Source organism: Dama dama, chromosome 1, assembly GCF_033118175.1.
Source record: "Dama dama isolate Ldn47 chromosome 1, ASM3311817v1, whole genome shotgun sequence".
Taxonomy (NCBI): domain Eukaryota; kingdom Metazoa; phylum Chordata; class Mammalia; order Artiodactyla; family Cervidae; genus Dama; species Dama dama.
In genome coordinates, this window is record NC_083681.1 from 34,848,453 (window position 1) to 34,875,998 (window position 27,546).

Below are 27,546 nucleotides of genomic sequence, written 5' to 3' on the forward strand. Positions count from 1 at the left end.
ATAGTGGCTAGTACTTTACTAAGATAATTTGATATTGATTTCATTATTAATCAGTACTATTGTTATTACAGAAGCATATGATAGACTGAATACCAATGACAAGTTCTTGTGTAACTTATCCCTTTGGGGGCCTTGGCCCTTCTAGGAAGATGGACATTGGCAGACAACTTTATTTCTTTATGTTAGATAACCTGGTAAGGGGGGGCCCCTCCTTTTACTAGGTCTTCCTTTCTGGGAACCCCTCCACCACCTGGCAGGAAACGTGCGTGATGTCATTTAGGTGAGAACACAGAGACTCTTGAATTCCTGTGTATTTGGGTAGATAAGGAAGGAAGGGAGATGGGGAGATGATGCTTTTAACTTTAGACTATTCAATGTATTTTTCATTCTCTGGGCTTGTATCCAGTGATTTTGAGTTCAAGAATTGATGCAGCCTGGGAAAGCAGGTAGAAGCCAGAATGTGTGTAGCAGACACCGTGAAGCAAAACCAAAGCAAGCTGTGTTTAGAGACACTTTATTGACGAACAAGGAGTTTACTGAAAAACACCACCAACAGGCATTAGGTTGTTGAAATCTTGAGTGGTCAGGAGCAACATTTCTGGAGTTCGGGGAAAGATTGGCTGTGGAAAATCAAGAAAAAGCCACGCAAAGCTGATAACGTGGTAACAAGTTCCATCAGGTCCACGGCTACACGTGTTTGCTGATGGTGTCCGAGGCTGCTTCACAAACCTACGAGCACTGGTCCTTCAGCGCCTCCCTCCCTGTCACACACACTGCCGGTCATCCGCATCTCTTGCCAAACAGAGAAGAAAAGAATAGCACCAGCTTTGAGGCTTAGCTGGGCCATGATAGGGGTTAAGTCTGATCTACAACTCAGACTTGCTTCAGGTGCTCATCTACTGGGTCCTACCGCAGACTCAAGGAGAGGGAGGGGGAGCTAGACATGAATCATCTACCACGGTGGAGTTTTAGAGATTAGGAGAGGCCTGAGTGATGATTTTTTTTTTTTTTTTAACCTAACAGCACAGGGCACACTCAGGGTCTCTCTTGGTACTCGACGCAGAGTGGGTGCTGAAATGCAGAATGAATGGATGATGGGCATAACGATGCCCCAGGTACTATACTATGTGGATACATTTGCAGTAACTAGGAAGATTCACAGGGTGAGGGGTTTTTCATTTACAAAAGGAGGGGAGAAGACGGTGCTTTTTTATTTTTCCATTTCCACTTAACTTGGGAAGGGGTGTGTTAGGCACTCAGTCATGTCTGACTCTGCAACCCCATGGTCTGTCCATGGAATTCTCAGGCAAGAATACTGGAGTTGGTTGCCATTATGTTCTCCAAGGGATCTTCCTGACCCAGCGATTGAACCGTGGTCTCCTGCATTGTACACAGATTCTTCACCATCTGAGCTACTAGGGAAGCCCAAGGTCCCCAAGGGAAGGGGAACCAAGATATATTCTGAAACACATCTAGCTCCTTGCTTCTTCCTGCCAAGGTATAGTTATATGGTCTTTCCTCTCTGATTTTTGTCACATTCTGAGATGGGTATATTTTCCTTTTTGATGTAGTAATTTGGGGGGAAGAAAAGGAGCTATCTCTCCTGTTAACCATTCTTAGCTCGATAACATATTTCCAGCCTATTCCTGCTTTGAAAAATTCCTACTAACATTTCTAGTTTGGCCTCTAAGGAGAAACCGGAAACTCAGAGAATCAGAAATCTGGGTGTGTGTGTGTGTTTGGAGGGGTGGTGACACTGAAGGATAATGCTTTTAAATGGACTGAAAATAAAGGCTGATATGGGAACAGACCGTCAAGCTTATTTTCACACAGGAGTTGGGGCTGTGAGGCAAGGCTGAGCTGTTGGTAAAAGTCAGTAGGGCGAGGTGCTTATAGTGCCAACCAAGTGGAGCAGTGAATTTCATTGGCTGTTAGGGAAAGGGAAAACCAGACCAAGCCTAACTGGCCATGAGTGAACGGTATTAAGGATCAGTCATGGGAAATATCCAGCACCAACACAACAGATGGGGTTCCTAGAGTAATGATAGCCCTTGAGAACATTTCTAAGCCCTTTAGTAAGAACAGCATGCCAGGTAAAACTTTCAGAGCAGTGCACATTTATCTGAGTCCTTTGTAGGGATATGTGGTGAAACGGGAAGTGGGTGAGGATTTGAAGTAGGCTGGTGATCACAGTATCTTGTGGATATACAGTCATGATCAAGTCTCCCAGGAAGGAGTTAAATTGCAACTCAGAAGAAATAATGGGGTACAAACCAACGAAAAGGGGAAAAGCAAAATGAGATAGGCTGTGAAAACACGTTTCTAGCATGGCTCAAGAAACCAAGTGGTAGAGGAGCGCTTGAGTGGGCCTAGGGATTAGAGATGTTTAATATCACAGGACATGCGGGAGAGGCAAAGATTAGGTGGAAGTAAAGAGATGAGAGGAAAGGAAGCAGCTGTGGTCTCCATGGAAAGAGAGTGGGGCAGGGAGCTCAGAAGACCTGGATTCTAGTTCTCCAGGTTCATTCATTCTCCAGATACTAGTTCATTACCACCTGTATGAATTTATGATTTGGTAAAGCTTGTCAGCCTCAGGCAGCCCATTCTTTCATTTGTTAATGTACTTGCAGTATCCACCTCACAGAGCTAGTTATGGAGGAGAAATAAGATAACTGAAATTAAAATGCTTGGTAAATCATATAACCTAATAAAATATTAAAGATGAGAAGAGTTGAGAAATTAGGAGAAGATTACTTGCAAGGACAAATAAGAAAAAAAGAGGTACCATTCAACTTCATTAAAATTCACTCAGGGAATAACTGAATTGGGCTTTTAAAAAGGAAAAAAGGCAAATGTGCGCTCTAGATCACAGTTTAGATGCATGGTCGAAAGGAGCTTCTATGCACCAGCCACATGACTAGGAAAACCTCACAGTAATCCAGGCCTATTTTCCTCACTATAAAGTAAGGAAAATCTATATTCTGTCCCCTATTTCAGAGGGATTGTGTGGGAAATTACCAATGAGAAGGGCCTTGAATTTATGGAACATGTTTTCTTCAATCAAATCCAACACTCAAATATGTGAACAAGGACTTATTTCAGGTACTCTTCCCTGGGATGGGAGAGATGAACTGAGTTTCTCAGGTGAGACCCAAGGCCAAGGGAGCAGGATCTTCCCCCCAAGAAGTTCCCCCTGATCTGGGGGATATCTTGTTCATCAGATCCCAGTCATTGCATCTTCTCACCCCCACCGCCATAAAGCATCCTTCCCCCTCCCATCACAGAGTGCCGAAGGACATCACACGTAACCAGTCATTCAACGTGAAATATGAGATATTGACTAAGATTTCTGCAGTGTTCATCTGTTCTCCTAACACCTAGGGGAAAAAAAAAAAACAAACCCTGGACATTATGAATTCCCAGGTTAGCCCGCCTCCTCTCACTTCACTCATTTGCCATCATCCATTTCAGACTAAAAACACGTTTCTTAGTTCAATACCATTCCCAGAGCCACTGTCCTTCAGGAAGATGTCTCAGATTCACAAATCTTTTCACTAAAGGAATTTTCAAGTCTACTTCACGTCCTCTCTGCCTTTCTGGCCAGTTTCTAGTTACCTGAATCAGAATTCACCTCAGCCAGGTAATCCACCCAGTTCTGTGCTTATGAAAGAAACAAGGCCATGGCCACATTCAATTTCGAAGTCTTTTCACAAAATTATCCCATCTCGGGAAGCGTAAAGTGGGCAGTGCCTTGGGCTTACATCTGCTTCAGTTTATCCATTAAGGTCCCTTAGAGTTGAGTCTTATCTTGAGTCTCGGGTGCCTCCTCTAAAATGCGTGATAATACTGATCCACAGAAATTTTGAGAGGAACTTTGAGATTTCACTCCCAGTGCCCACTACCACCCAGCCGTCTCAGTTGGTGTGCTCACCTGGGAAGACACACACATGTTATCCCCCAGGAGGGTCATGAACACATTGTATGACTTCCCAAGTCTCCTTCAAGAAATCCCACTTCATGACACTCTTGCTTTAACCCAAATCCATCACTCCCGCTTCCTTCCATGAAGACATCTATTCACTTGCAGCAATGGGAGAGTAAGCTGGCTCTAGCCAGAGGGAGCCGATGCACATGTCTACCTCCAGCACATGTTCTAAGCTGAATGGAGCACAGGAGAGGGGTCCAGTTGGCATGGGAGCCGCTTGCTTGAAAATGAGGGCAGGCTGAGATTGAGTCATGTAGAAATGTTGGCTTCTCAGTTCTGGCAAAGTCTTGAGGTGTGTAGAGGTCTGAGGGAGTTAGCAAGGCAGAGGTGAACGTTCAGAGGTGAGAGGATGTATGAAGAATGAACTGAAAGGATGGATGCACGAAGGGAAGCGATGTGGTCCCTGGGGCACCCTCCTGATGCAGTTGACATCACTGGACCTGGGACAGCCAGCCCTTCGGTGTTCAGGCCACCTACCAGTGATAAAACAGCTCACTGAGAATTGCCAGCCTAGTCTATACCAGCCAAAGACTTTGACCTAATCCACGATCCTTACATAGGAGAGAGAAGGGGAATTACTTTCTGTCACTGTGTGTAAGGAATTCAAGTTGCCCCCAACACTCAGGCCAAAGCAATTCACCGTTTGAAGGACTTGAACCTCGCACAGAGCTTTATGACTTGGGCATCAACTTTAAGATAGACCCTGAGGATGGGGACTCTATGTAGAGTAGAAATCTAAAGGACCAAATCTCAAGTCACCTTGGTTTGTGCGCAACAAGGTCACTTGTGCACCTGCCTCCTTATCTACCCCTTCTTCCCCTATACATCACCTCAAGTTGACCCCTTCTATTCCTCCACAGGGACTGCAGAGTTCTCTTTGTTCTCCGAGGGGATGGCCAGGTAGTCAGACCTATTGGAGGACAGACAGGGAAGAATATCAGTGCATTATGTATTCAGAGGTGGAAACACAGGAAAAAGGAGTGAGGGCCTAGAAACAAGGATGCCTCTAGAACAGGAGGTCTCTGCATCTCCTTCTGACCATGTTACCCAAGAGAAAAGAAGAATGGCCCTTTCAGCAGAGCAGAATCAAGAGTTTTGTTTTTTTCCTTCCACAAGCAATGCACGAGTCTTCTCATTTACCCACACTGTTCTCAAGACTTAGTACTGTTAGATTAAACCAGCCAAACTGATGGATGGGAAACTGTATTTTATAGATGTTTTCATTTTCCTGACTACTGGTGATGTTGAGCATCTTTTTCATAAGTTTATAAGCAATGTGGGTGTGTACTTCCATGATATGACTGTTCATTTGCTTTACCAGGCTTTCTTCTGAGATATTTATCTTTTTTTCTTGATGGTTTCATGTCCTGAAAATATCTTCTCCCAGTCTGTTGATTGTCTTTACTTATAGTATAATAAAAATTATCATTTTCCCCCTCTCTGATTTGTGTCTTTTGTATTTTAAGAAATTCTACCTTCTAAGGTAATAAAGATAACTTTCTTATATCCCCTTCTGGCTTCCCAGATGGCACTAGTAGTAAAGAACCCACCTGCCAATGCAGGAGACATAAGAGATGTAAGTTTGATCCTTGGGTGGGGAAGACCCCTGGAGGAGGGCTTGGCAACCCACTGCACTTGCCTGGAAAATCCCAGACAGAGGAGCCTGGCAGGCTATGGTCCATGGGGTCACAAAGAGCCAGACATAACTGAAGCAGCATAGCATGCAGGCACTTACATTCCCTAATAGAATTTTATAGTTTTACATTTTATTTTGTCTTGAAATCCCCTCACAACTTATTTTTGTTTAGTCTGTTTTATTTTCTATATGGATAAAGAATTGTCCTTATACCATTTACTGGGCAGTTCATTCTTCCTTCAGTTTTTAAAAAATATTTATTTATTTATTTATTTTCTTTATTTATTTGGCTGCACCAGGTCTTAGTTGTGGCTTCCCTGACTAAGGATAGAACCCAGGCCCCCTGCATTGGGAGCGTGGAGTCTTAGCCACTGGACCACCAAGGAAGCTCCAATGGGGTTTTATTATTATTATATAGGCATTAACCTTTTGGGGGCTCTCTGCCTTTTCTGTTTGTCCGTGTTGTATGTCTATGTCAGTCCAACTCTGTAAGTAACCTTTGTATCTGATAGGAAGAGTCCTATCCTTCCCCAAAACTTTCTCTTTGAAATAGGCAAACGATAGCCCATGAGCTAATAATGGTTGTTACTTGTTTAAAGGGTTGTACACAAACAAAATGAAAGAATAGTAGGTGGAGAGACCCTCAGTAGGCTGCAAAGCCTAAAATGTTTACTACCTGGCCATCCTCTGGCTTAAAACTAGTTTTAGCCTTTGGGCCTCTGTATGACTTTTAAGATCAGCTTATCAAGTTCCTTGAACAATCCAGTGGGTATTGTGATTGGAATTTTACTGCATTTGCAGATTAATCTGGGAGAGAACTGCTTGATCCTTTTTCTTAGCAACTGATTCTAATCTTACGCTTTGGTTCCTCCTCTTTTTGTTTTAATTCGTTCAAACAAACTTATTTTCTGTATTTTACCAGATCCTTCTTGTGTCTGAAGTTCCTGGGATTTAATCCTGCCATTTGTTATTTCTCTTGCTCATGCTAAATCGTTTCCTGCTGTGTCTTTTAGTTTTGGATCAGATTGTAGAATCAGATTCAGCAGTGCTTTATCTGAAGAGCACTATTAAGCCTCAACTGAAAGTGAGTCCCTTCAGGATAGTTTTTCATTTGTTTTTACACAGTTATCACTGTCTGGGGACTAATTTTTTTATTGACTTTCTCGGCTTAGAGGCTTCTGGCTCATGTGGGCAGTATAAATTTAAATCCCAAACACTGTGAGAGCAGGTTCGTGGTTGTCAATTCTCAAGAATCTTTTATGATTGTACTTGGAGTCAAGCCAAGTAGATATGTTTCCTTGGCTTTTCCTGGGCTGGTGCACTGATTATTTTGTGATCAATACTTTGCACGAGTTGTAACCCTCTGAGGATCCTAGCTCTTCTGGTGACCTCAGTTCCAACTGCTTCTTGTGCCAGCCCAACTGTGGGCACCTCCTGTCCAAGGGTGGCCACTTCCTGCCCAAGTGTGGGACTTCCTGTCCAGGTTTGGCCACTTAACTATGCTCAAGCACTAAAATCTGATCGCCTAGGTCACCAGGAATGACAACCTCCCCAGCATATCATTTCTTTCCATCTTTATATCTTGGTCAGTTGTAATTTTTTACTTTCCCGAGATGATAGATATCATGAAAAATGGTACTTTATCTTATCAAGCATTTCCAGGTGACAGTAGCCTATAGTTTTGATTATCACCTCAACTATGTACATCTGTGAGGTTTATTTTCCCTCTTTTCTCTCTCCAAATGACAGGCCAACGTGACCCCTCAGATCCCATCACTTGCTCCATATACTGGAGCCTTGGTGAAAATGGCCAGGGCACCCTCTGAACACTGAAGCGGCAGAGTCCTTCTCTGGATATTCGGTCGCTGCCAAGCTCCAGGGGGAAGAACATGTTTGGAGCTCCTTAGCTAATAAAGGGCAGTGCCCAGGTAGCCTGATGAGCTCTGTGGTTTACAGCAAACAGCTGAATGTGATGGGAAGAGCATGGACATGAGACAGGCTTTGGTTCAAATTCCAGCCTCTCCTCTCCACCTCAAGCTGAGGTGCAGCCTCAGCAAACCACTTAGGCTCTGTGAGCTGCTTCAGCATCTAGAAAATGGTCATAAAAATGCAGTTTTATGGGATTGTGGTGGCAGCTGATGGGCTTTACTTGGTGGCTAAGAGTGAAAGGCATGAAGTCAAACTTTACTTTGCTTCTTATAATGGTCTGGGGCAAATGGTCTCAGGCTCAACTTTCACATCTGTAAAATGGGTATATGCATGCTGCCTACCTTAAAAGTTGTTGTGAGGGAAACTAGAGGACTGTGTAAATCGCTCACCACCTCACCCGTGACAGCAAGCACTCTGAAGGTGCAGGTTATCCCTATTTTGGCATCTTTGGACTTACGCATTTTCTTGGGCCGCCTCTTCAGCCTTCGAGACCTTCCTGTAGCAATATATCATCTCAATAAGCAGCCACAGAGTAAGGAAGACCAGGAGGATGTACATCATGATTTCTGAGACCACAGAGGTGAAGTCCTCTCCAGCTGCAAGGGGGAGAATGAGACTCAGAATACGCAATCCAACAAACCCAGAGCTGTCACTGAGTTTCGAGATGTGTGAGGCCTATTTTTAGGTGCGTCTTAAATAAGCAATGGTCTAAAGGAACTTGAGAAGTTATCAAAGAGGTTTAATATCCTCCAGCTCCTGTGTCTGTCAGCTTTCTCACTAACTTTCTTCATATGCTCTGGAGGGAGAGATGAGAGAGAAGAAGGATGGGTTGGGGAAGAAGTCGCAGAGCAGTGGAAGGAACCCTAGAACTGGATGACATACACCACACAGCTGAGTCCCCATTTTCCTCCTTCTTGGTGTGTGAATAGTCATTTCCCTGATTTAAGTCTCGGCTTCTCAATTTGTAAAGTAAGGATAAGAATTCACACCATACATCGTCTAAAGTATTTAAGAATATCTGATAGATGTAGGGGTTTCCCTAGTGGCTCAGTGGTAAAGAATACGCCTGCCAATGCAGGAGACACGGGTTTGATCCCTGGTCCGGGAAGATCCCACATGCCTTGGACCAACTAAACCCATGTTCCACAAGTACTGAGCCTGTGCTCTAGAGCCCGGGAGCTGCAACTACTGAGCCCATGTGCTCAACTACTGAAGCCCGCATACCCTAAAGCCTGTGCTCCGCAACAAGAAAAGCCACTGCAAAGAGAAGCCTGTGCACTGCAACTAGAGAGTAGCCCCAGCTCACCACAACTAGAGAAAAGCCCACAGCAACAAAGACCCAGCACAGACAAAAATAAGTAAACAAATAAAATTTTTAAAAATAATATCTTGGGTGATGTGAAAGTCTGCACAGGCGTGAGGTCTGTGCAGGTCCTAGGTCTACGGACTCTGTCCTCTGAACTTGGGGTGGCAGAGTGTCTTATCCTGAGACACAGGGCATCAGAAAATGGGGACAAGGCCAGTGCCATCAACCCAAATCTGCAAGTCTGGCCATGCTCTCTGCAAGTCTGGATTAGAAACAAGGACGCCCCCAGTTCAGCTTCCTTTCAGGTCATCCCAAATCCAAACAGAAATGAGGATTGGAGAATTCTGTGTATTAACCAGGCTGTCCTCAGAGTTCTACTTCTGGAACACAGATTTATTATTATTTTTTAATGTTTATTTATTTACATGGCTGTGCTGGGTCTTAGTTGCAACATGTGAGCTCTTCAGTCTTCATTGCAGCATGTGGGATCTTGTTCCCTGACTAGGGATCAGACCCCGGGCCCCCTGCATTGGAAGTGTGGCGTCTTAGCCACTGGACCACCAGGGAAGACCTCAGAACAAAGATCTGATTCCGCTGTATCCCTGTTGAAAACTGTTCAGCGTTCTACATCTCCCTCAGGACAGAGATCTGACTCAATTAACGCTCAAGGGGCGCTCAAGACCACTTACCATGAAGACTTCCTTGCCTCATTTCCATTCTCTTGGCCAGAAAAACCTCTCTACTCATACAGGCTGTGGTCTTCTGGAATCTGTGAACATTTCTTCTTCCTCTTCCCTCTTCCTAGATTGTATCTTAAGGCCCACTGCTACCTCTGTGTCAACATCGCCTCCTGTTTTTCAATCTCCCAAAAATTCTTCTAGGCTCCACAGAAGCCATCACCTCTGTGAAGCCTTCCTCAACTTCTCGTGCAGAATTATCACTCATGTCCTTCTCCAGGCACTTTTCCATCCATTACAACACTTCCCAGGTTGTTTTGTGATGTATTTATCACTCTTCTGTACTGACTGTGTGCTTATTAAGAATATATTTATTTCTGAATTATCAGCCTGTTGTCTAATCCTGGAATACTTGAATTATTTAATAAGTATCTGTTGAATGAAAGAATATAAATAAATATTGATCTTCCATGTTTCCTAACCAACAAAAATGACAATTAAAACATGATCAGGGGTTCCCTAGTGGTCCAGTTAAGACTCAGCCTATTCAATGCCATAGCCTGGCATTCAATTCCTGATTGGGGAACTAAGATTCCACAATTGTGAGCCACAGTCAAAAAAATTTTTTAATAAAAAATAAATAAAACATGATACATGCCAAATGTCCTGATATGTATTCCTTCCTAGTGGGAAGGAAGGCTGCACTCAGATCTCCCTTTGCTAGCTCTTGGCAGCAAATTAGATTCACAGTCCTCAGTTATTCGTAGGACCCAAGTCATCCCCAAGGCCTTGCGCGTTAAAAGCACACACAGCCACAGCCATGACCTTCAGCTCAGAGAAGCCGTCCAAGTGTTATAGGAGCGCCCAGGTTTTCTAACTGGAGCTGGAGGCACAGGAGAATGCCATACACATCAAATGTCCTCTCATGGGCTGGCTATAGCCCGATTTGCAATGTGCTCAACTTAAAGCACCCGATCTCTCTCTCTCTTTCTTGGCTGCGCTGGGTCTTCCTTGCTGCGAATGGACTTTCTCTAGTTGCGGTAAGCCAGGGCTACTCTTGATGAAAGTGAAACAGGATAGTGAAAAAGTTGGCTTAAAATTCAACATTCAGAAAACTAAGATCATGGCATCTGGTCCCACCATTTCATGGCAAATAGATGGGGAAACAGTGGAAACAGTGAGAGACTTATTTTTTTTTTGGGGGGGGGGGGGCTCCAAAATCAGTGCAGATGGTAACTGCAGCCATGAAATTAAAAGACGCTTGCTCCTTGGAAGAAAAGCTATGACCAACCTAGAAAACATAAGCAGGGACATTACTTTGCCAACAAAGGTCCATCTAGTCAAAGCTATGGTTTTTCCAGTAGTCATGTATGGATGTGAGAGTTGGACTATAAAGCAAGCTGAGCACCGAAGAATTGATGCTTTTGAACTGTGGTGTTGGAGAAGACTCTTGAGAGTCCCTTGGACTGCAAGGAGATCCAACCGGTCCATCCTAAAGGAAATCAGTCCTGAATATCCATTGGAAGGACTGATGCTGAAACTGAAGCTCCAATAGTTTGGCCACCTGATGTGAAGACCTGACTTCTGACTCACTGGAAAAGACCCTGATGCTGGGAAAGATTGAAGGTGGGAGAAGGGGACAACAGAGGATGAGATGGTTGGATGGCATCACTGACTCGATGGACATGAGTTTGAGTAAGCTGCAGGAATTGGTGATGGACAGGGAGGCCTGGCGTGCTCCAGTCCATGGGGTCGCAGAGAGTCAGACACGACTGAGCGACTGAACTGAACTGAGCTACTCTTCACTACTCTTCAGTTGCAGTGCATAGGCTTCTTGAGGTGGTTTCTCTTGCATAGCATGGGCTCTAGCGTGCACAGGCTTCAGGAGTTGAAGCACTCGGACTCAGTAGTTGTGACTCGAGTGTTCTAGAGCGTGGGCTCGGTAGTTGTTGGTGCACAGGCTTAGTTGCTCCTCAGCATGTGGAACCTTCCCAGTCCAAGGATGGAACCTGTGTCCCTGCATTGGCAGGCAGATTCTTCACCACTGGACCACCAGGGAAGTCCCCAGTCTCTGTTTAAGTGCAGAAATCAGGGACTTCCCTGGTGGTCCAGTGGTGAAGAATCTGCCTTCTAAGGCAGAGGAAGCAGGTTTGGATCCTGGTCGGGAAACTAAGGTCCCACATTTTGTGCGGCCTCTGAGTCTGTGTGAAAAATACATAATTTTTTAAAATGCAATAGCCAGCAGTTGTACTGTAGGAAGCTGTCCTTAGTAGCTTCATTAGCCTTTAGGTGAAGAGAAAAATTTCTATCTTAGAGCTGGGAGATGAGGGTCAGTCCAGCTTGAGCAGAGAGAAGGGAGAGGGTCTGGGGCCACGGGGGTGGAGCAGACATGGAGGTGTATCATGGTGGAGCGGGGTAAGCATGAGAGCAGCAAATATCTGGGGGAGGAGTGGAGGGGGCTGCCAAGGGGCCACAGCGGGTGGGGAAGAAAGCAAAAGTGGCAGAGAATGGGATGGTGCTGGGGGTGGAAAGACACAGTGGAAATAAAGCAAATGGAGGCAAAGACCTGGACTGCAGTCCTGCTTCTGGCGCTAAGGTCCTTCATGTGCAGGCAAGCCTTCCTCTTCAGAGCTCTGTCCCCCAGCCACAACATGGGGGACCACAGCTGCACCCTCCAGTCACCGGGGTAGTCATTCCAACTCACATACGCCAACTCACAGACGCCAGCTGAACTCACACTCACACGCAGCAGTGGTGCAGAGCCATCTACACCGAAGGAAAGCCCCCTGGGGGATTTCGATGCTTGTTCTTTGGCTAGAAGCCCTGCATTGAAAGAAAGCCAAGCTTCCTTCCAGCCCTAAGAGAGCCCGAGGGGCTCGGTGGCTCTGATAACAAACTTACTCTGCTTCTCTTCCTACCCAAGCCTGGCTCTGGTGCCCGGCAGGCGGACTGGCTCCACTTCGCCACACTTTCCACTGGCTGCACCACTCTGGAGGCAAAACCTTTGAGAACAGGAGGTAGAGACAGAGACAGCTTCCAAGCATCTGGCAGCCACCAGCCGACAGTCCCGATGGTGAACAGCAGAGGGCGCCAGGCTCCCTTCCCCCAGGGAGCACAGGTTGTGTAAACAGAAGAGGGTCCCTTAGGGAGGTCTCAGCCCAAGCCCTTCCATGCACACAGAAGAGATGGGCTTGCAGACAGGAAGTGGTTCATCAAGTCTGAGCCAAGTGCCCTGAGCATCTCTGTGCACCACCAGGATTGACCTACCTTCCACTTTAGTCCAGTCTAAATCATGGCTAAATCATGACATCGCTCACTCTTGCAGTTCACTCTCTTTTGCTTCATGGATTTTATCACCATAACATGATATGCTTGTGGCCTGGAAGTCAGGATTCCTGGCATTCTTTTCTAGGAAGAGCCTGGCTTTAATGTGACCTCTCCTACCCCTCCTGCCTCACAGCTTTCATCTGTTCACCGTCCTGCATCTTGGGTGCAGCCAAAGTGCTGAGAACATGCTGAAAATAGATGGTCTAGGAAAAGCTAGGTACAATGGCATCATCCTTTTGCCTGGGTGACAAAACACAGAGGGAAATGCATATACCACTCTTCTGACACCTGAAGGAAAATTTGCGAGGGGCGAGGAGCCACGGCGCCCCAAACACGAGTCTATTAAAAGCAGAACAAGAACAGTTCTAAGTTCACCTTCATGATTCTGGACTCAATCGCAACAAACATTTGGGTTAAAGTGATGAAAGGACTTCCCAGCCTAACAAGATACTACCTGGGGGAGATATGAAAAAGTGCAAAGACTAGAGAGCTGAACACCTTTCCCTTTCTCCCAGTTGAACATGAAGTGAGAACACCACACATGGAGAAGGGGCTGCTCATATGATTACTGTGGAGGGAGACAGATGACAAAGACTGTCAGACTTTGGTTTGGAGCACTGCTTCTCAAAGTGTGGTCCCCGGCAGCATCAGTATCGCCTGACAATTTGTTAGTCACATAAATTCTCAGGCTCTGTGTATGGAATCAGAAAGGTTGGGTTTAAGAAGTCTTGCAGGGAAATCTGAGGCTGGCTGAAGTTTGAGCACCACCTGTTTAGAGGTTCGTATGGATCACAGATAGGAGGGTAGATGACCTCTAGGGAACCTCAGGAGATTTCTCTAAGCCCATGGAATCAGAGATTCAACACAGGCCAGAGAAGATGGAGCTGACTTGGCAGTTTCAGGCTTCACGGAGGCTGTCCTTTTTCTCTGAGGGTGCAAGTCCACGGACCAGGTAAAGACTCCTGCATTATCATCTCCAAGCCTATCTGCTTTGAGGAAAGACACAGAAAGAGGCAAGCTCTCGGGCAGCTTGCTGGAAGCTGGCCACTCCAGGAAGACATGCCAGTGGTGGCAACTTTAGATCTCACCACTCCAAATACATGGGGGTTTGCGTTCTTCAAGGGGCTCATTTGTGTGGAGACCCACTGTCTTCCCTCCCCTAAGAGAGCCTGTGCCCTAGCCTTACCCTCCTCGGTAACACGGAGGGGGATCAGCCGGGTGGTCTTCACGAAGGGGCGATGTGCCTCGAACTCAAACTCCCGGGACACGTTGCAGGTGTAGAGGCCGGAGTCGTTCAGGGTGACGTTGAGCACAGTGATGGAAACGTCCTGCAAGTCTTTGCTCCCGTTCCACTGCAGACGCCCCTGGAAGGGGCTCTCCACCTCCTGGTGGCCGTTCCGATACTCGTAGATCTGTACGTGGAGAAGCAGTGGAGGAGGGCCATGAGAAAAGACGGGGAGAGATGAGGACAGGGCAGAGAAAAGGACTAGATAGTGCATGGACATGGGGAAGGGGATGATGTTACCAGGAGCTCCCAAAATGTGGGAGGGGGGTGGAGGCTCAGAGGGGAGCGGGGAAGAGAGCAAAGGCGGAGCGGGGAAGAGAGCAAAGGCAGGGCGGGCAAAGGCACACAGGGGGGTCAGGGCACATGGACGTGGAAGGAAAGGGTAGGCAGGAAAGGGGGTGGAAAGAAAGAGAATGGAGGAAGATGAGTGACGGATACAGGAGACTGATAGAAAGGAAGGGCTGGAAGGATACAGGAAAAAGAACAAGAGAGAAAGATGTGCCCTGGGGCCACCAGAGAGAGATGGAGGCAGAGAGGCAGCTTCACTTGTCATGAAGGAGCTGAGAGGTCAGGCCTCCAAATGTGACTCTCACAGGTGATCCCCATTGAGGGGACATGGGCAGTCGTGGCCAGGCCACAAGAAGGGGACCCAGGCTGCTCGAGTGGCCCAGATGAGCAGAGAGCTGCCAGTGACATGCACGTATCAGCTCTTCCACTGAGGGAGGAGTTAGATTTGATCTCCATATTTCTTTTCTCCAACACTTCCACCTTCTGACATACCTATTTTTTTCCCTCTACAGCTGTGTAGTTCATCTAATCTCTATTGGCCACATGTGGCTACTTACATTAAAATTCAAATTACTAGGAATTAAATAAAATGTAAAATTCTGTTTTTTCAGTTGCACTAGCCCCATGTCAAATGTTCAGGGCCACCTGTACCTGGTGGCTACTGAGTTGGATAGCACAAATATGGAATGTTTTCATCCTCACAAAAATTTCTATTACCATTACTCTGTATCTCCAGCACAATTTTTTAAAGCTTCTTTTCTTCCATCTGAGCCATCTTTTTACTCTGGGCAGGCCTGGAAGCAGAGCACGTGGCTGGCATATAACCAGGCTTGAGGTTCATGGGGACCTCTCCACTGATTAAGATGTCCAGGCTCCTGTAACACTAGCTCCTGGTCATTAGCCTTGGTCAAGGTCAGCCCTGAGCTGGGCACTGGGAAGGCTATTGTCCCAGGCCTGGCACCTGACTGGAGCAAAGACACTTCAGAATGACATGTCCAGCCTAGAATTAGAAATGAGCCCAGCTTTAACAGAGCTAGAGACAAAAGCAAGTAAAATTCAATTTCATCCTAATGTTGTCTCCATTAGGTCTTTGTGGAGAAAAAACTTGCCTCCAGGAAGATGATGAGTACAGTACAGTAAAAAGGCTTTGTATCTGCTCTCAGACAACCTGTTTCGTATCTAAGCTCTCTTTACTAACTAAACTTCTTTGATCAGTTGCCCCATTTGTGTGTATGTGTGCATGTGTATTGGGCTTTCCAGGTGGCTCAGCAGTAAAGAATCCACCAGCCAATGCAGGAGACACGTGAGACAGGGGTTCAGTCCCTGGGTTGGAAAGATCCCCTGGAGGAGGAAATGGCAACCCACTCCAGTATTCTTGCCTGGAGAATCCCATGGATAGAGGAGCCTGTCAGGCTACAGTACATAGGATCCCAAAGAGTGTATGTGCACATGTGTATGTGTGCTTGTGTGTGTTCTCAATCAAACACTTACATAGTGTTTCCTATATCAGAACTATTCTAAATGTGTTAAAAATTGTAGTTCATGGGGCTTCCTTGGTGGTCCAGTAGTTAAGACTCAGCGCTTTCACTGCACGGGGAATGATTTTGACCTCTGGTCAGGGAATTAAGAGGCTTCCCTTGCAGCTCAGCTGATAAAGAATCTGCCTGCAATGCAGGAGACCTGGGTTCAATCCCTGGGTTGGGAAGATCCCCTGGAGAAGGGAAAAGCTACCCACTCCAGTAATCTAGCCTGGAGAATTCAATGGACTGTATAGTCCATGGAGTTGCAAAGGGTTGGACACGACTGAACAACTTTCACTTTCAAGGAATTAAGATCCCACATGCCACACAGTACAGCCAAAAATGAAATAAAAATTACAGCTCAAGAGTCCTGGTAACAAGTCTATGAAGGAGCTGTAGTTTATATCCCCTTTTAGACATGAGGAAAGTGAGGCACAGAGAGGTTAAGCAATTTGTCCAAGGACACAAGTTAATAAGTTGTGGAGTCAAGAATCAATCCCACGCAGCCTGACCCCAGAGAGAATGAAAGTGTGAATAACTGTCATCCCCAAGTTGGTACTCAGATTACATAACCACTGCTTTGGCACTGGCACCAACCAATCAGACTAACATTGGTCATGGCTGATCCCTCAGTTCCCAGATCACAAGGAGGTCAGAGGTTCCTCGTGGGAAGGATGGTGGTGAAGCCACTAGAGGGGTTTAGCACAAGTAACCACTACGGGATGACTCAAACACTTTACCCACTGGTGTATGTGTACCAGTTGACCATCAGCCTTGATCACCCCTGACATTCTTACTTCAGGGGTGAGAAGAAGAGATGGTGAGACTGAAATGAGTTAAACCTATGTCATTCCATTTAATAACAGCGTTACTTTAATTTTTAGAATAAATGTATTATTTCTGGCTGTGTTGGGTCTTCGTTGCTGCACAGGGGCCTTCTCTTCTCTGCGGAGGACGGCTTCTCACTGCAGTGGCTTCTCTTGTTGTAGAGCCCAGGCTCTAGGGCTCGAGGGCTTCAGGGGATGTGGTGCACGGGCTGAGCTGCCCGGCAGCATGTGGGGTTTTCCCAGACCAGGGATTGGCAGGTGGATTAACCACCAGACCACCAGGGAAGTCCTTTAGTTTTTCTACTCATTTAATCAATCCAGTAGGATGGTGCAGAGATTAAATGAAAACACCTGTCTAGTGGGATGGCTGACGCACAGTGGGCTCTAAATACTATTTATGTCTTTCCCCCCCTTATTCTGTTTATAACCAGGAGTACTCCGAGCTGGCCGGGCTCCCTCCCTTCCCCAGAGGCTGGGCTACACTAAGGCTGTCAGTTATCTGCAGAGGAGCTGTCTCTCTTTGGAAAGAAAGAGCCAGTGTTTGTCAGATCGTCATTCCCCTAGACTGTCGGGAGCCAGGCGCAAAACGGCAGAGGCCAGCAAAGGAAAGGCCAGAGTCAGCAGTCAGACATACAAGGAAATCTTTACCGCCCTCGGGCCTGTAGAACCATTCCACCACCGTGGTGGCCTCCACCTCCTCCCTCTTCATGCAGGAGATGCAGCGCAGCTTCATGGGGTTGCCCTGAACCGCCTCGGTCTCCGAGGGCACTTCCACACACACAGGGAAGCAGACGCCGACTGGAGAGAGGCCAGGAGACAGGGAGGGGACAGGAGGTGTTGGGCAGGGGGAAGGGAGAGCAAGGAGGGAGGGAGGAGAGACAGAGAAGGAAGAATCATGAGACACACTGGAAAATAGCATGCACATGTAAGTAGCTCCCCAAGTTCCCACTCTCCCGACCGGCAGGGATGAGCTGGCATTGACCGAGAGGCTCACCGGAAACAGTGGGGATGCGGGCAGCACATAGCTGGCCCTGCCCTCAAAGACTCAGCATGTAGGTGCGAAACAGGGTACCTCTGCATCCACCCATTGACTGCATGCACCCCTTCAGTGAACCAGCGTCCGCTGAAATCTACCCTATGACAGGCCTGATGCTGAGATACAAAGTTGCACAAAACACTCACCACGACCCAAAGGCATTTATAGTCTAGCAGGGAATGCATACTCCTAAGTGTCATGAAACCAGACTAGTGACTGACATACTAGCAATGTGCTCTGTTCCCAGAGGAGGGGCAGTTATTCCTGGCTGAGCTGGGGAGAGAGGAAGACAGGGATGGTGAGACTTGAGGCCAGAAAGGGAGATGGGACCCATGTTGTGGGGACCTCTATATGCACTGCACAGTAGGAGGGGGTCATATGCTTCAAAGCCACGGAGCGATGTAAGCATATCTGTGTTTTACGGGAAATGTAGGTAATTCTGAGGCGTGGTGGAGGGTAGAGCGGCAAGGAGAACGGTGAGCTGACCGTGGGACTGGGGCGATGCTTCATGCAGAAGAAGAGACACAATTAAAAATCAGGAGGGGGAAACTAACACAACATTGTAAAGCAATTATACCCCAATGAAAAAGGAAACAATAAAATCTCACACCACACACAAAAATATATAAAAGAATCACATGAGAAAAGACATCCAAAAAATTAGAAGAGAGTAGTAACAAACATGTTCAAATTTCTTAAAGGGAGAGAATTTTTAAATGTAAGTTATTTCTATATCAAAAAACATACAAAACAAAACAGAAAAATAAATGCAGAGTGGTAGAAGTGAAAAACACTGCAGGGGGGTTCAGATTGGAGGGCGCCTTGCATACCACCCAGAGGTCTGGACCTATAGTTCCTGCCCACTAGAAACTTTGGCCCATTAAAGATGGTAAGTCCATCAGACTGCAAATTCAGAATGAATCAAAAGTGGGATGTGGCTGCCAACAAAGCAAGTGCAAATGTGGGCTGTGTTAACAGATGTAACTGCAGAACAAAGGAGGAACAGTTCCTCTGTGCTGCTCAGAACAAATCTGGACTATGAGGATCAGTTCGGGGTGTCACAGTGTACAAAAGGAAGTTTGCATGTGCAGAGGAAAGCAAGATGGTGAGGGTCTGGGGCAAAGTCTGGTAAGAACAAAGCAGGGTGGCTGGGGGTGCTTAGCTTGGACACTAACACATCTGTCTTCAAATATTTGAAGGACGAGAAAATAGATTTCTGTGGAAGAGAAAATAGATTCTGACCAGTCCAAAAGTTACATGAAAGTAAGGCCTGCTCAATTAAAAATATATATATTTTTCTGGTGCTAAAGCTGTTAATGAATGCAAAAGACTCTTTGGTAAGACAGTTTACATCTTATACAGAAGGTTCAAAAGTGAGATGAGCATCAAGGATTTTTATATTAGAACTTTTAACCCCTCCTGAGGCTTCATCCTCATTAATGATAAAAACAGAGCCCCTGAAAATGAAATAATATACACTGTCATTTAAAAAATTGGTCCACTGTGAATGGTCAGTCTGTTCTTCTATAGGCAAACAGTTCTTTCTAAAAGCAGAGGAAAGCTTTATTCAGAGCTTAAAATGAGACTGACCAATTAATTAAGAGTGAAAATGAAATATCTGACTTATAAGGGAACAAATTTAATTTTTAGACATAGAGTTTAAAAATTAGAGGCACTATGATAAAGTTTAACATATTGAGATAAAATAAATTTCATTGGTTTAGTTTTAAAACTCTTAGCAAGCTGGGACTGCATTTATTGGGCAGCCTGCAAGAGGCTCTCCTGCTTTTGCATATCTATTGTTGTTCAGTCACTCAGTCGTGTCTGACTGCAACCCCATGGATCGCAGCACTCCAGGCTACCCTGTCCTTCACTATCTCCTGGAGTTTGCTCAAATCCATGCCATTTCAAATTCATTTCACATGTTTCTGCATATGGGTCATCTCTTTAACAGGGGGGAGGGTCCTTATCCAGAAAGAACTGATCAGAAACATTTTCAGAATGTGCTGAATTTGAAGTCTTGAGCATAGGCCTGTTTTTGTTTTTGCTTTTTTAAAGAAATCCTAGTCTATGCAAAAGTTTTTGAGTGGATAGAGGTGTAGGGAATATGCATTGAAAACCCCACGTAGCAGGGAGTCTTGAGGCACATGTATATTTAATGAGATGTGGTAAAGATGAGTTAGTTCAATGAAGATGACTTCAGAGCAAAATAGGAAAATGTTCCAAGTAAAGTACAGTTAGACTTATAGAGGCAGGAGGGAGATGTATTGGGCAACTGAAGGCTAGGGTTTGATAGACTTGTTTTGTTTGTGTTTTTGCTTTTCCGGCTGTACCGAGTGGCTTGTGGGATCTTAGATCCCCGACCAGAGATGGACCACAGGTCCCTCCAGAAAGCACCAAGTCCTAACCACTAGACTGCTAGGGAATTCCCAGTTTGATAGACGGTTTAATCTCTCTGAGGGTCAGTTTATTCATCAACAAAATGCTGGAAATAATATCTAATAAATTTGCCATGAAAACTCTATGGGACAATTTCTACAAACGTGTTCTGTACAAAGGATCATTAGTGCCTCACTGGGAAGATGACAAGGAGCAGGCACCGAAGGAAAGAAGGCAGGGAGCAAGCTCTATGAATATCTGCGTGACAGTGTGCAGAGAAAGCAACTCGAGAGTCTGAGGATGGGAGTGTGTTGGCAAAAGCAAGGAGCAGAATAAACGACAGAGAACAGGAACTTCCCTGGGGGCCAGTGATTAAGAATCTGCTTTCCAATGCCAGGAATACAGGTTCAATCCGTGGTCTGGGGACTAAGATCCCACATGCCTCGGGTTTGTGCTACAACTAAGACCAGATGCAGCCAAAAATAAGGTTTTGGGGGGCTGCGCAGGGTCTTCATTGCTGCGTGTGGACTTTCTCTAGTTGTGGTGAGCAGGGCCTGCTCTTTGTTGTGGTGCTTGGGCTTCTTGTTTCGGTGGTTTCTCTTCTTGCGGAGCACAGGCTCCAGGTGCGCGGGCTTCAGTAGTTGCTGCATGAGAGATCAGTAGTTGTGGTGCATGGGCCTAGTTGCTCTGAGGCACGTGGGGTCCTCCCAGACCAGGGATGGAACCTGTATTACCCGCATTGGGGGCAGGCGGACTCCTATCCACCATACCACCAGGGAAGTCCCAAGATATTTTTTTTTTAAAAATAATAAAGTACAGGGAATCAAGTGAGCATAAAAGGAGACAAGGTAGAAGAAATAAACCAGGACTGGATCAGGGCTGCCCTTGTAGACTATGACTCGAACTTTGGCTTCTGCTTTGAATGACATGTGAGTGCTGGAGGGTTCTGAGTGGAAGGACGGCACGACACGATCTGACTGCTCTGTTAAGAATAAACTGAAGAGGTGAGGAAGGACAGGGTGGAAGCAAACAGAACACTTAAAAGGCTGGTACAGGGGTCAGGCTGAGAGATGGTTCAATGGTTCTGCTTGGATGAGGACAGCAATAGAGCTGCTGGGCTTGAAAATGCAGTTTGCTGGACTGACATCCTTGAATAGGTGTGAGGAGATGTCCTCCAGGGAACAAGTGGATGAGTTGGCCTTAACTATAAACACTGTTGGTTCATTTACAGTAAAAGGGGGGAAGGCAAAATATATGTAGTCAGGATGGTCAGCAGGGCACAGCAGCCCCTCTTTGTTCTGAGATGCCCCTGAGTAATCCAATTATCAGAGAGTAAGTCCCACTGATCACCTTCTCTTTGCCAAAGTCCAGTCTGAAGTCCTAAGAAAGAACTCTGCTCATGAAGTCAATTAAATTCATGAGGTCCCAGAAAAGACATTGAAAAATGGCCACAAAATCCGCTCATCCTTATTCGCTTGCCCTTTGCAATAAGACTTGCTTCTTGGAAAAGACCCTAATGCTAGGAAAGATTGAGAGCAAGAGGAGAAGGGGGTAACAGAGGATAAGATGGTTGGATGGCATCGTCAACTCAATGGACATGAGTTTGAGCAAACTCTGGGAGACAGTGAAGGACAAGGAAGTCTGGTGTGCTGCAGTTTATGTGGTCGCAAAGAGTTGGACACAACTTAGTGACTGAACAACTCCTTCCATCCAGAGTAAAGTATATTTCTCCACCCTGTGAGTCTCCAGTATATCACTTCCTCTCTTTCCATGAAATCCTCTAGATTTCTAGAAAAGACTATACATATGGTAGACATTCAACCCACCCTGCTGACTATAAATAAGAAACTCCTGGAATAATCTTGGCCAAATTATTTGACATTTGGTCTTCTCTTCTGTTTCCATAGTAATAATATGGAAACATGAGAAGGAAGAGTAGATTGGCTATGATTATATTTAACTAAGGAATAGCATTAATCTATCTATATCAGAGGAGGCAATGGCACCCCACTCCAGTACCCTTGCCTGGAAAATCCCATGGATGGAGGAGCCTGGTAGGCTGCAGTCCATGGGGTCATGAAGAGTCGGACACGACTGAGAGACTTCACTTTCACTTTTCACTTTCGCGCATTGGAGAAAGAAATGGCAACCCACTCCAGTGTTTTTGCCTGGAGAATCCCAGGAATGGGGGAGCCTGGGGGCTCCCAGGAATGAAGAATCCCAGGAATGGGGGCTGCCATCTATGGGATCGCACAGAGTCGGACACGACTGAAGTAACTTAGCAGCACCTATATTAAGCAGTGGATAGTAATGTGTATGTAACCAACTCCTCTAATCTTTCTCTTCTTTATTTGGTTATATTGCCCCTCTTGACTTTGCTCTACAATGCTTTCCTTTGTACTAAGAAAATAAAGCCTTTGATTAGAAAGTAAAACTTTCCAGAAAGTGGTAATAAATGATGTTATTTGTAGATATGAACACCCTGAAATGACTTGGTCTATCAGATCTAGCCAGTCACTTAGCAAAGTCTTGAGAGAATGGGATGAAAATGGGTTGCTGGGGGAAAAGAGGAGAACATTCCCCAGCACAACAGACTCTACTCTGGGAGACTAGACCTGGAGAGGAAGAGCTGAGAAGATACCAGGAGGTGATGAGTAAGGCCCTAGGCTTGGGAGAGGGGTGGAAGGGTGGCTCCAAAGAGAAATGAGAGGACAGATGCCCACCTTGCAATCCTGTATAGATAGCAGCAGGTGTGACCGTAAGAACTACAACAAGCACCAGAAGACCAAACTCATGAGATAAGAGTTCTCTACAAGTCCTTTCTCCTTCCTTGCAGTTATTTTCTTATCTCTAAACTGGAAACAACACTACTTTCCCTGACTAACACCACTGGATTGCTATGGGGACCAAATCTTCATTTGAAAACTGCTTTGTAAACTGTAAAGCACTAGGAAAGTGTGGATTTATTATTATTTACTTTAATGAAGGAAATGTGGAATTTTGCTCAATTCATGCAGAAAATAAAAGAATGGGAAAATTCCATTCACATTTGCATCATGTGACAAATCAGTTTGGGAAGGGTGACTGCATCTAAGCTAAGTGTTTTCCAATACTGGAATTGCATGCAAATAAAATGAGACTGCATCTGTGAAGTGAGGCCTTCTCTCTAACATTTAATGGCAAGGTTTCCTGAACTATCTCTTTCTCTTTTTAGGTGTGTGTGGCTTTTTTAAATTAATTTGTTTTTTAAAATTTATTTTTAATTGGGGGGAAATTGCTTTACAATGTTGTTTTGGTTCCTGCCATACAACAATGCAAATCAGCCATAATTATACACACATGCCCTCCCTCCCTAGCCTCATTCCCTTCCCCCATCCCATCCTTCCTGGTCACTACAGACTGCCAGACTAGGCTCCCTGTGCTACATAGTAACTTCTCACCAGCTATCTATTTTAAACATGGTACTGTATATATGTTGATGCTATTTTCTCCATTAGTCTCACCTTCTCCTTCCCCTACTGTGTCCACAAGTCCATTCTCTATATCTGAGTCTCCATTCCTTCCCTGCAAATAGGTTCATCAATACCATTTTTCTAGATTCCATATATATGCATTAATCTATGATATTTGTTTTTCACTTTCTGACTTAACTTCACTCTGTTCAAGGTTCAAGGTTCTTCCACTTCACTGGAACTGACTCAAATGTGTTCTTTTTATGGCTGAGTAATATTCCATTGAATATATGTACCATATCTCCTGTATCCATTCATCTGTCGATGTACATCTAGGTTGCTTCCATGTCCTAGCTATTGTAAACAGCACCGCTATGAACAGTGGGGTACATGCATCATTTTCAAGAATGGTTTTCCCAGGGTATATGCCCACTAGAGGGATTGCTGGATCATATGGTAGTTTTATTCCTAGTTTTTAAAGGAATCTCCATACTGTTCTTGGAGAAGGAAACGGCAACCCACTCCAGTATTCTTGCCTGGAAAATCCCATGGACAGAGCAGCCTGGCGGGCTACAGTCCACGAGGTTGCAAAGAGTCAGGCACAGCTGAGCGACTAACACACACACACTGTTCTCCATAGTGGCTGTATCAATTTACATTCCCACCAACAGTGCAAGAGGGTTCTCCTTTCTCCATATTCTCTCCAGCACTTATTGTTTGTAGATTTTTTGATGATGGCCATTCTGACTGGTGTGAGGTGACTCTTTCCCTTTTGTAGCTTCTCAACTTGGTGAACCATGCTCAGAAGCTGAGGATGGACAAGGATAGGTGTAACACATATATGTCTTCCAAAGGTTTTTTTTCTTTTTTGCAGGAGAATTGAGGGGTGGAGAGGAAGATGGGTACTCTGCCATTTTAGCAATATTCTGTAAATCATTTCCCTACCATTCAACTGTGTAGCTAAAATGTTAGCTAGGATGTTAGATATCTGTCCTAACTTTCAGACTTACATATTTCCAAATACACGTATATGAGGAACCAAATATTCTCAGGTTATGACACGAAAAGCTAGTGGCAGAGCTAAGACTCTGATCCAGGCTTTGTAAGTCCTAGTCAAAACATCCTAGACTATAGCATACTCTCCCCTCCACTATAATTCAGGCAAAGACATTAGAAACTTAAATTAGGGTTTGGGAAGAAAGGCTTTGTAGAATATCACCCCAAGCTCCTCTACAACCTTACCTGTCATTGCTTTACTCGTGTTCTTTCTTACGCAGCCCGAAGAACCTCTCCTAAGCCTCATGTCCCTAGTCTTCACCTCCCCTGAGGAAATCTCAGCCTTTAGTCTTCAAGACAGGTGAGATCATTGGCAACCTATTATGTCTGCTTCATGTTCAGATCTGGTCTACTCTACTGGGAATGGATGGCGGTGAGTCTGCCCTTGGGACTGGCATTACTCTCCTTCTTTGTCCTTCCCAGCCTGTCTCATCAGGCATTTTGTTCAACAGGAAGCTTGGCTCTGCTTCTGGTCACATGCAAAATCCAGATAACACTGGCAGCCAGAGTTAGTCCTGGAGGCTTAATAAAGAGATAATAAGGTAAAGAGGCAATTCCCATCAGCATACCTGCCACTGCACCGGCAGAATGAGTTCCATGCCAATCATAGAGCATAATCCCACATACCTAGTTTCAGTAAGGTAAGTGGGCTTGCTCACATCTAATTATCCTGGTTATTGATTTTTAGCATGGACGAAGGTAGCTAAGATGATGGCAAGCAATATATCAACAGCAGAGCACGTATATTTGACCTGAGGATCTAAGTTGGCAAGACTGAATGCCCATAACTACACAACTACACACAACTACATGCACACACACACACACACACACACACACACACACAGACTACTACATCCTCATCAATCCATTCAGATGCCCATGCTAACATGCTCCAACACAAACTAGCACACACATTCAGATGCTGAGGCATATACATCAATACCGTAAAGCATTCACTCAGTCGCACATGCAGACATTATCATGTAGACTCATTAACTTCTGCCATACACACGCAGGCACCCCACTTCAAGCCCATCTCTAACACCACTCTGCTCAGCTTTACTGTTGCAAGTATAGGACTCCTTTATTTGGAGAGAGAAGGTCACCTCACTGCTTCACAATAGATAAACAAGAACCTATTTATCCTTGAAGGCAAAAAAATCCAGCTCCCCAAACACCAAAGCACCTTAGTTCCCCATGTTCATGAAAAAGAAAAAAGATGCAATTCCCAGGTGCCTATTCATCTAATATATTACCGCAAATGGATGAAGCTTGTTTTACTTATTAAAATTAAACAGGATCAACAACTAAAGTATTTTCACTCCCAAAATGCACACATTCAGATTTTTTAATGTATAAAAATTAATTTGAAGAACTCATTGAGAAATGAAATGCAACTACAACCAAGATTTTTTTTTTTTTTATAATGAACGTGATAGCATTCTCTTTCAGCAATAGGAAAGGGGAAAAAAAAATACTTTGTAATTAGCAGGAAACGAGAAGAAGGGTGGGGAAACCACCAAGGGAGGTTCGGGAATAAAGCAGCAGAGGAATAGGGAGGCCTTTTGCCAATCTCAAAATCCTAGCTCTCATGGAATCCCTCTGGATCCCATGTCTGGCAGACATGTACAGAGGAAAGCCAACCAGGGCTCCTTGTTGTCACCAACGATATCAATGTGTTATTATTGTTAACATTATTACTGTTATCTGCATCTCGCATGGCAGGGTGCTGGTACTTACCCCACAAGATGAGCAGAAGGGAAGCCAGGGGAAACAATCTGTTGAAGGCAGGCATCTTTTTTTTCAGCGGGTGGCTTCCGGGGCTAAACAGAGATTCCCTGGGTCAACAACCGCTCCCTCTCAGAGACTTTCGAGGAAACCCTCTGGGACGAACTGGCCCAAGGAAGCGACTTTCTGACTGAAATAAAGGCCAAGCTCCGGTGACCGAGGAGGCTCTGCGGGGTTTTGGAACCAAGCGGGGGTTTCAGCTCCAAGCCACCGTAGCGGACCGCCCCAGTTCGAGGGTGCGGATCTGCAGCTCGGCGCGCTCTCTCCAGAGCCCGTTGCTGGGATCCGGATCAGCACCACGGACAGTGCCTTCCCCGCCCACCCCGGAACTTCCAGTCTCCTGTGTTTGCGCGTCGCGGAAAGCTTGGCTCGGAACCGAGCAGCCGGCAGGCTCTAGGCGGTTGGGCTGTCGAAGGGATCCATGTTAATCCACCGCTCACCTCCTTACGAACAGTTACGCTCCAACTAGGATCCACCCAGACCCAGGAGCGCCGGCTTCATCCGCCCTGGCGGCTTCTCCAACTGGGCGTGCCCATACACCCAAAACCAACAAGGAGCTGCCGTCTGAGCTACAAAATTCGTCCCACCTCGGTACCGTCCACACCCGCCGAGGCTCCCCGGGGAGATCCGAAGGGGCTAGAAAGAAGAAGGCGGAACCTTCTGCTTGGCCGGCGATCTCAGAGGCGGGGCGGCAGGGGAGGGGGATGGACCCCTTCCCGGGAGCTCGCCCACAAGATCGTGCAAGGGCCCCGACCCTGGGTAGCAGGTGACCAGCTGCCCTTCTCCAAGGCCCCCTAGACCGTGTGTGCTCAGTCAGCCTTGACATGCGCAGGCGGCTCTCCACCCTCACTGCCACCACGGACCCACCCCCTCGTGCAACACTCCCCACCCCCAAACAGGCGTGCCCCTCCCAGGGCCGATCTCGGCTGCCTGGCGCGGGGGCGGAGCTCGGAGCTGCGCAAACACCTCAGCCCCCGCGATTTCGCTGCTCGCCGGCTGTCTCCAGGTTTCCCTTTCACATCGCCACACGTCTCCCCAGCAGGGGCACGCCT

General features: G+C 46.0%; 1 protein-coding gene across 1 annotated transcript; it reads right to left on the reverse strand.

The window, feature by feature from the left end:
* Positions 1 to 552: 552 nt before the first annotated feature.
* SCN3B (sodium voltage-gated channel beta subunit 3) lies at positions 553 to 27,283 on the reverse strand. Its single transcript, XM_061146393.1, has 6 exons — positions 26,447 to 27,283; positions 17,415 to 17,578; positions 14,047 to 14,272; positions 8,008 to 8,146; positions 4,816 to 4,895; positions 553 to 4,458 (listed from the first exon to the last, which is right to left on the reverse strand). Exons 1-5 carry the CDS (start codon positions 26,499 to 26,501, stop codon positions 4,832 to 4,834), a joined length of 648 nt encoding a protein of 215 aa, XP_061002376.1. The 5' UTR covers positions 26,502 to 27,283; the 3' UTR covers positions 553 to 4,458; positions 4,816 to 4,831.
* Positions 27,284 to 27,546: the final 263 nt, after the last annotated feature.

Excerpts from the sequence above, each read along its gene's own strand:
- SCN3B (XM_061146393.1), bottom strand. The coding sequence starts at position 26,501 with ATGCCTGCCTTCAACAGATTGTTTCCCCTGGCTTCCCTTCTGCTCATC. Across the intron at positions 17,579-26,446 it reads CCTTCTGCTCATCTTGTGGG|TCGGCGTCTGCTTCCCTGTG; the intron begins GTAAGTACCAGC and ends GCCTCTCTCCAG. Across the intron at positions 8,147-14,046 it reads CCTCCGTGTTACCGAGGAGG|CTGGAGAGGACTTCACCTCT; the intron begins GTAAGGCTAGGG and ends TCCCCCTTGCAG.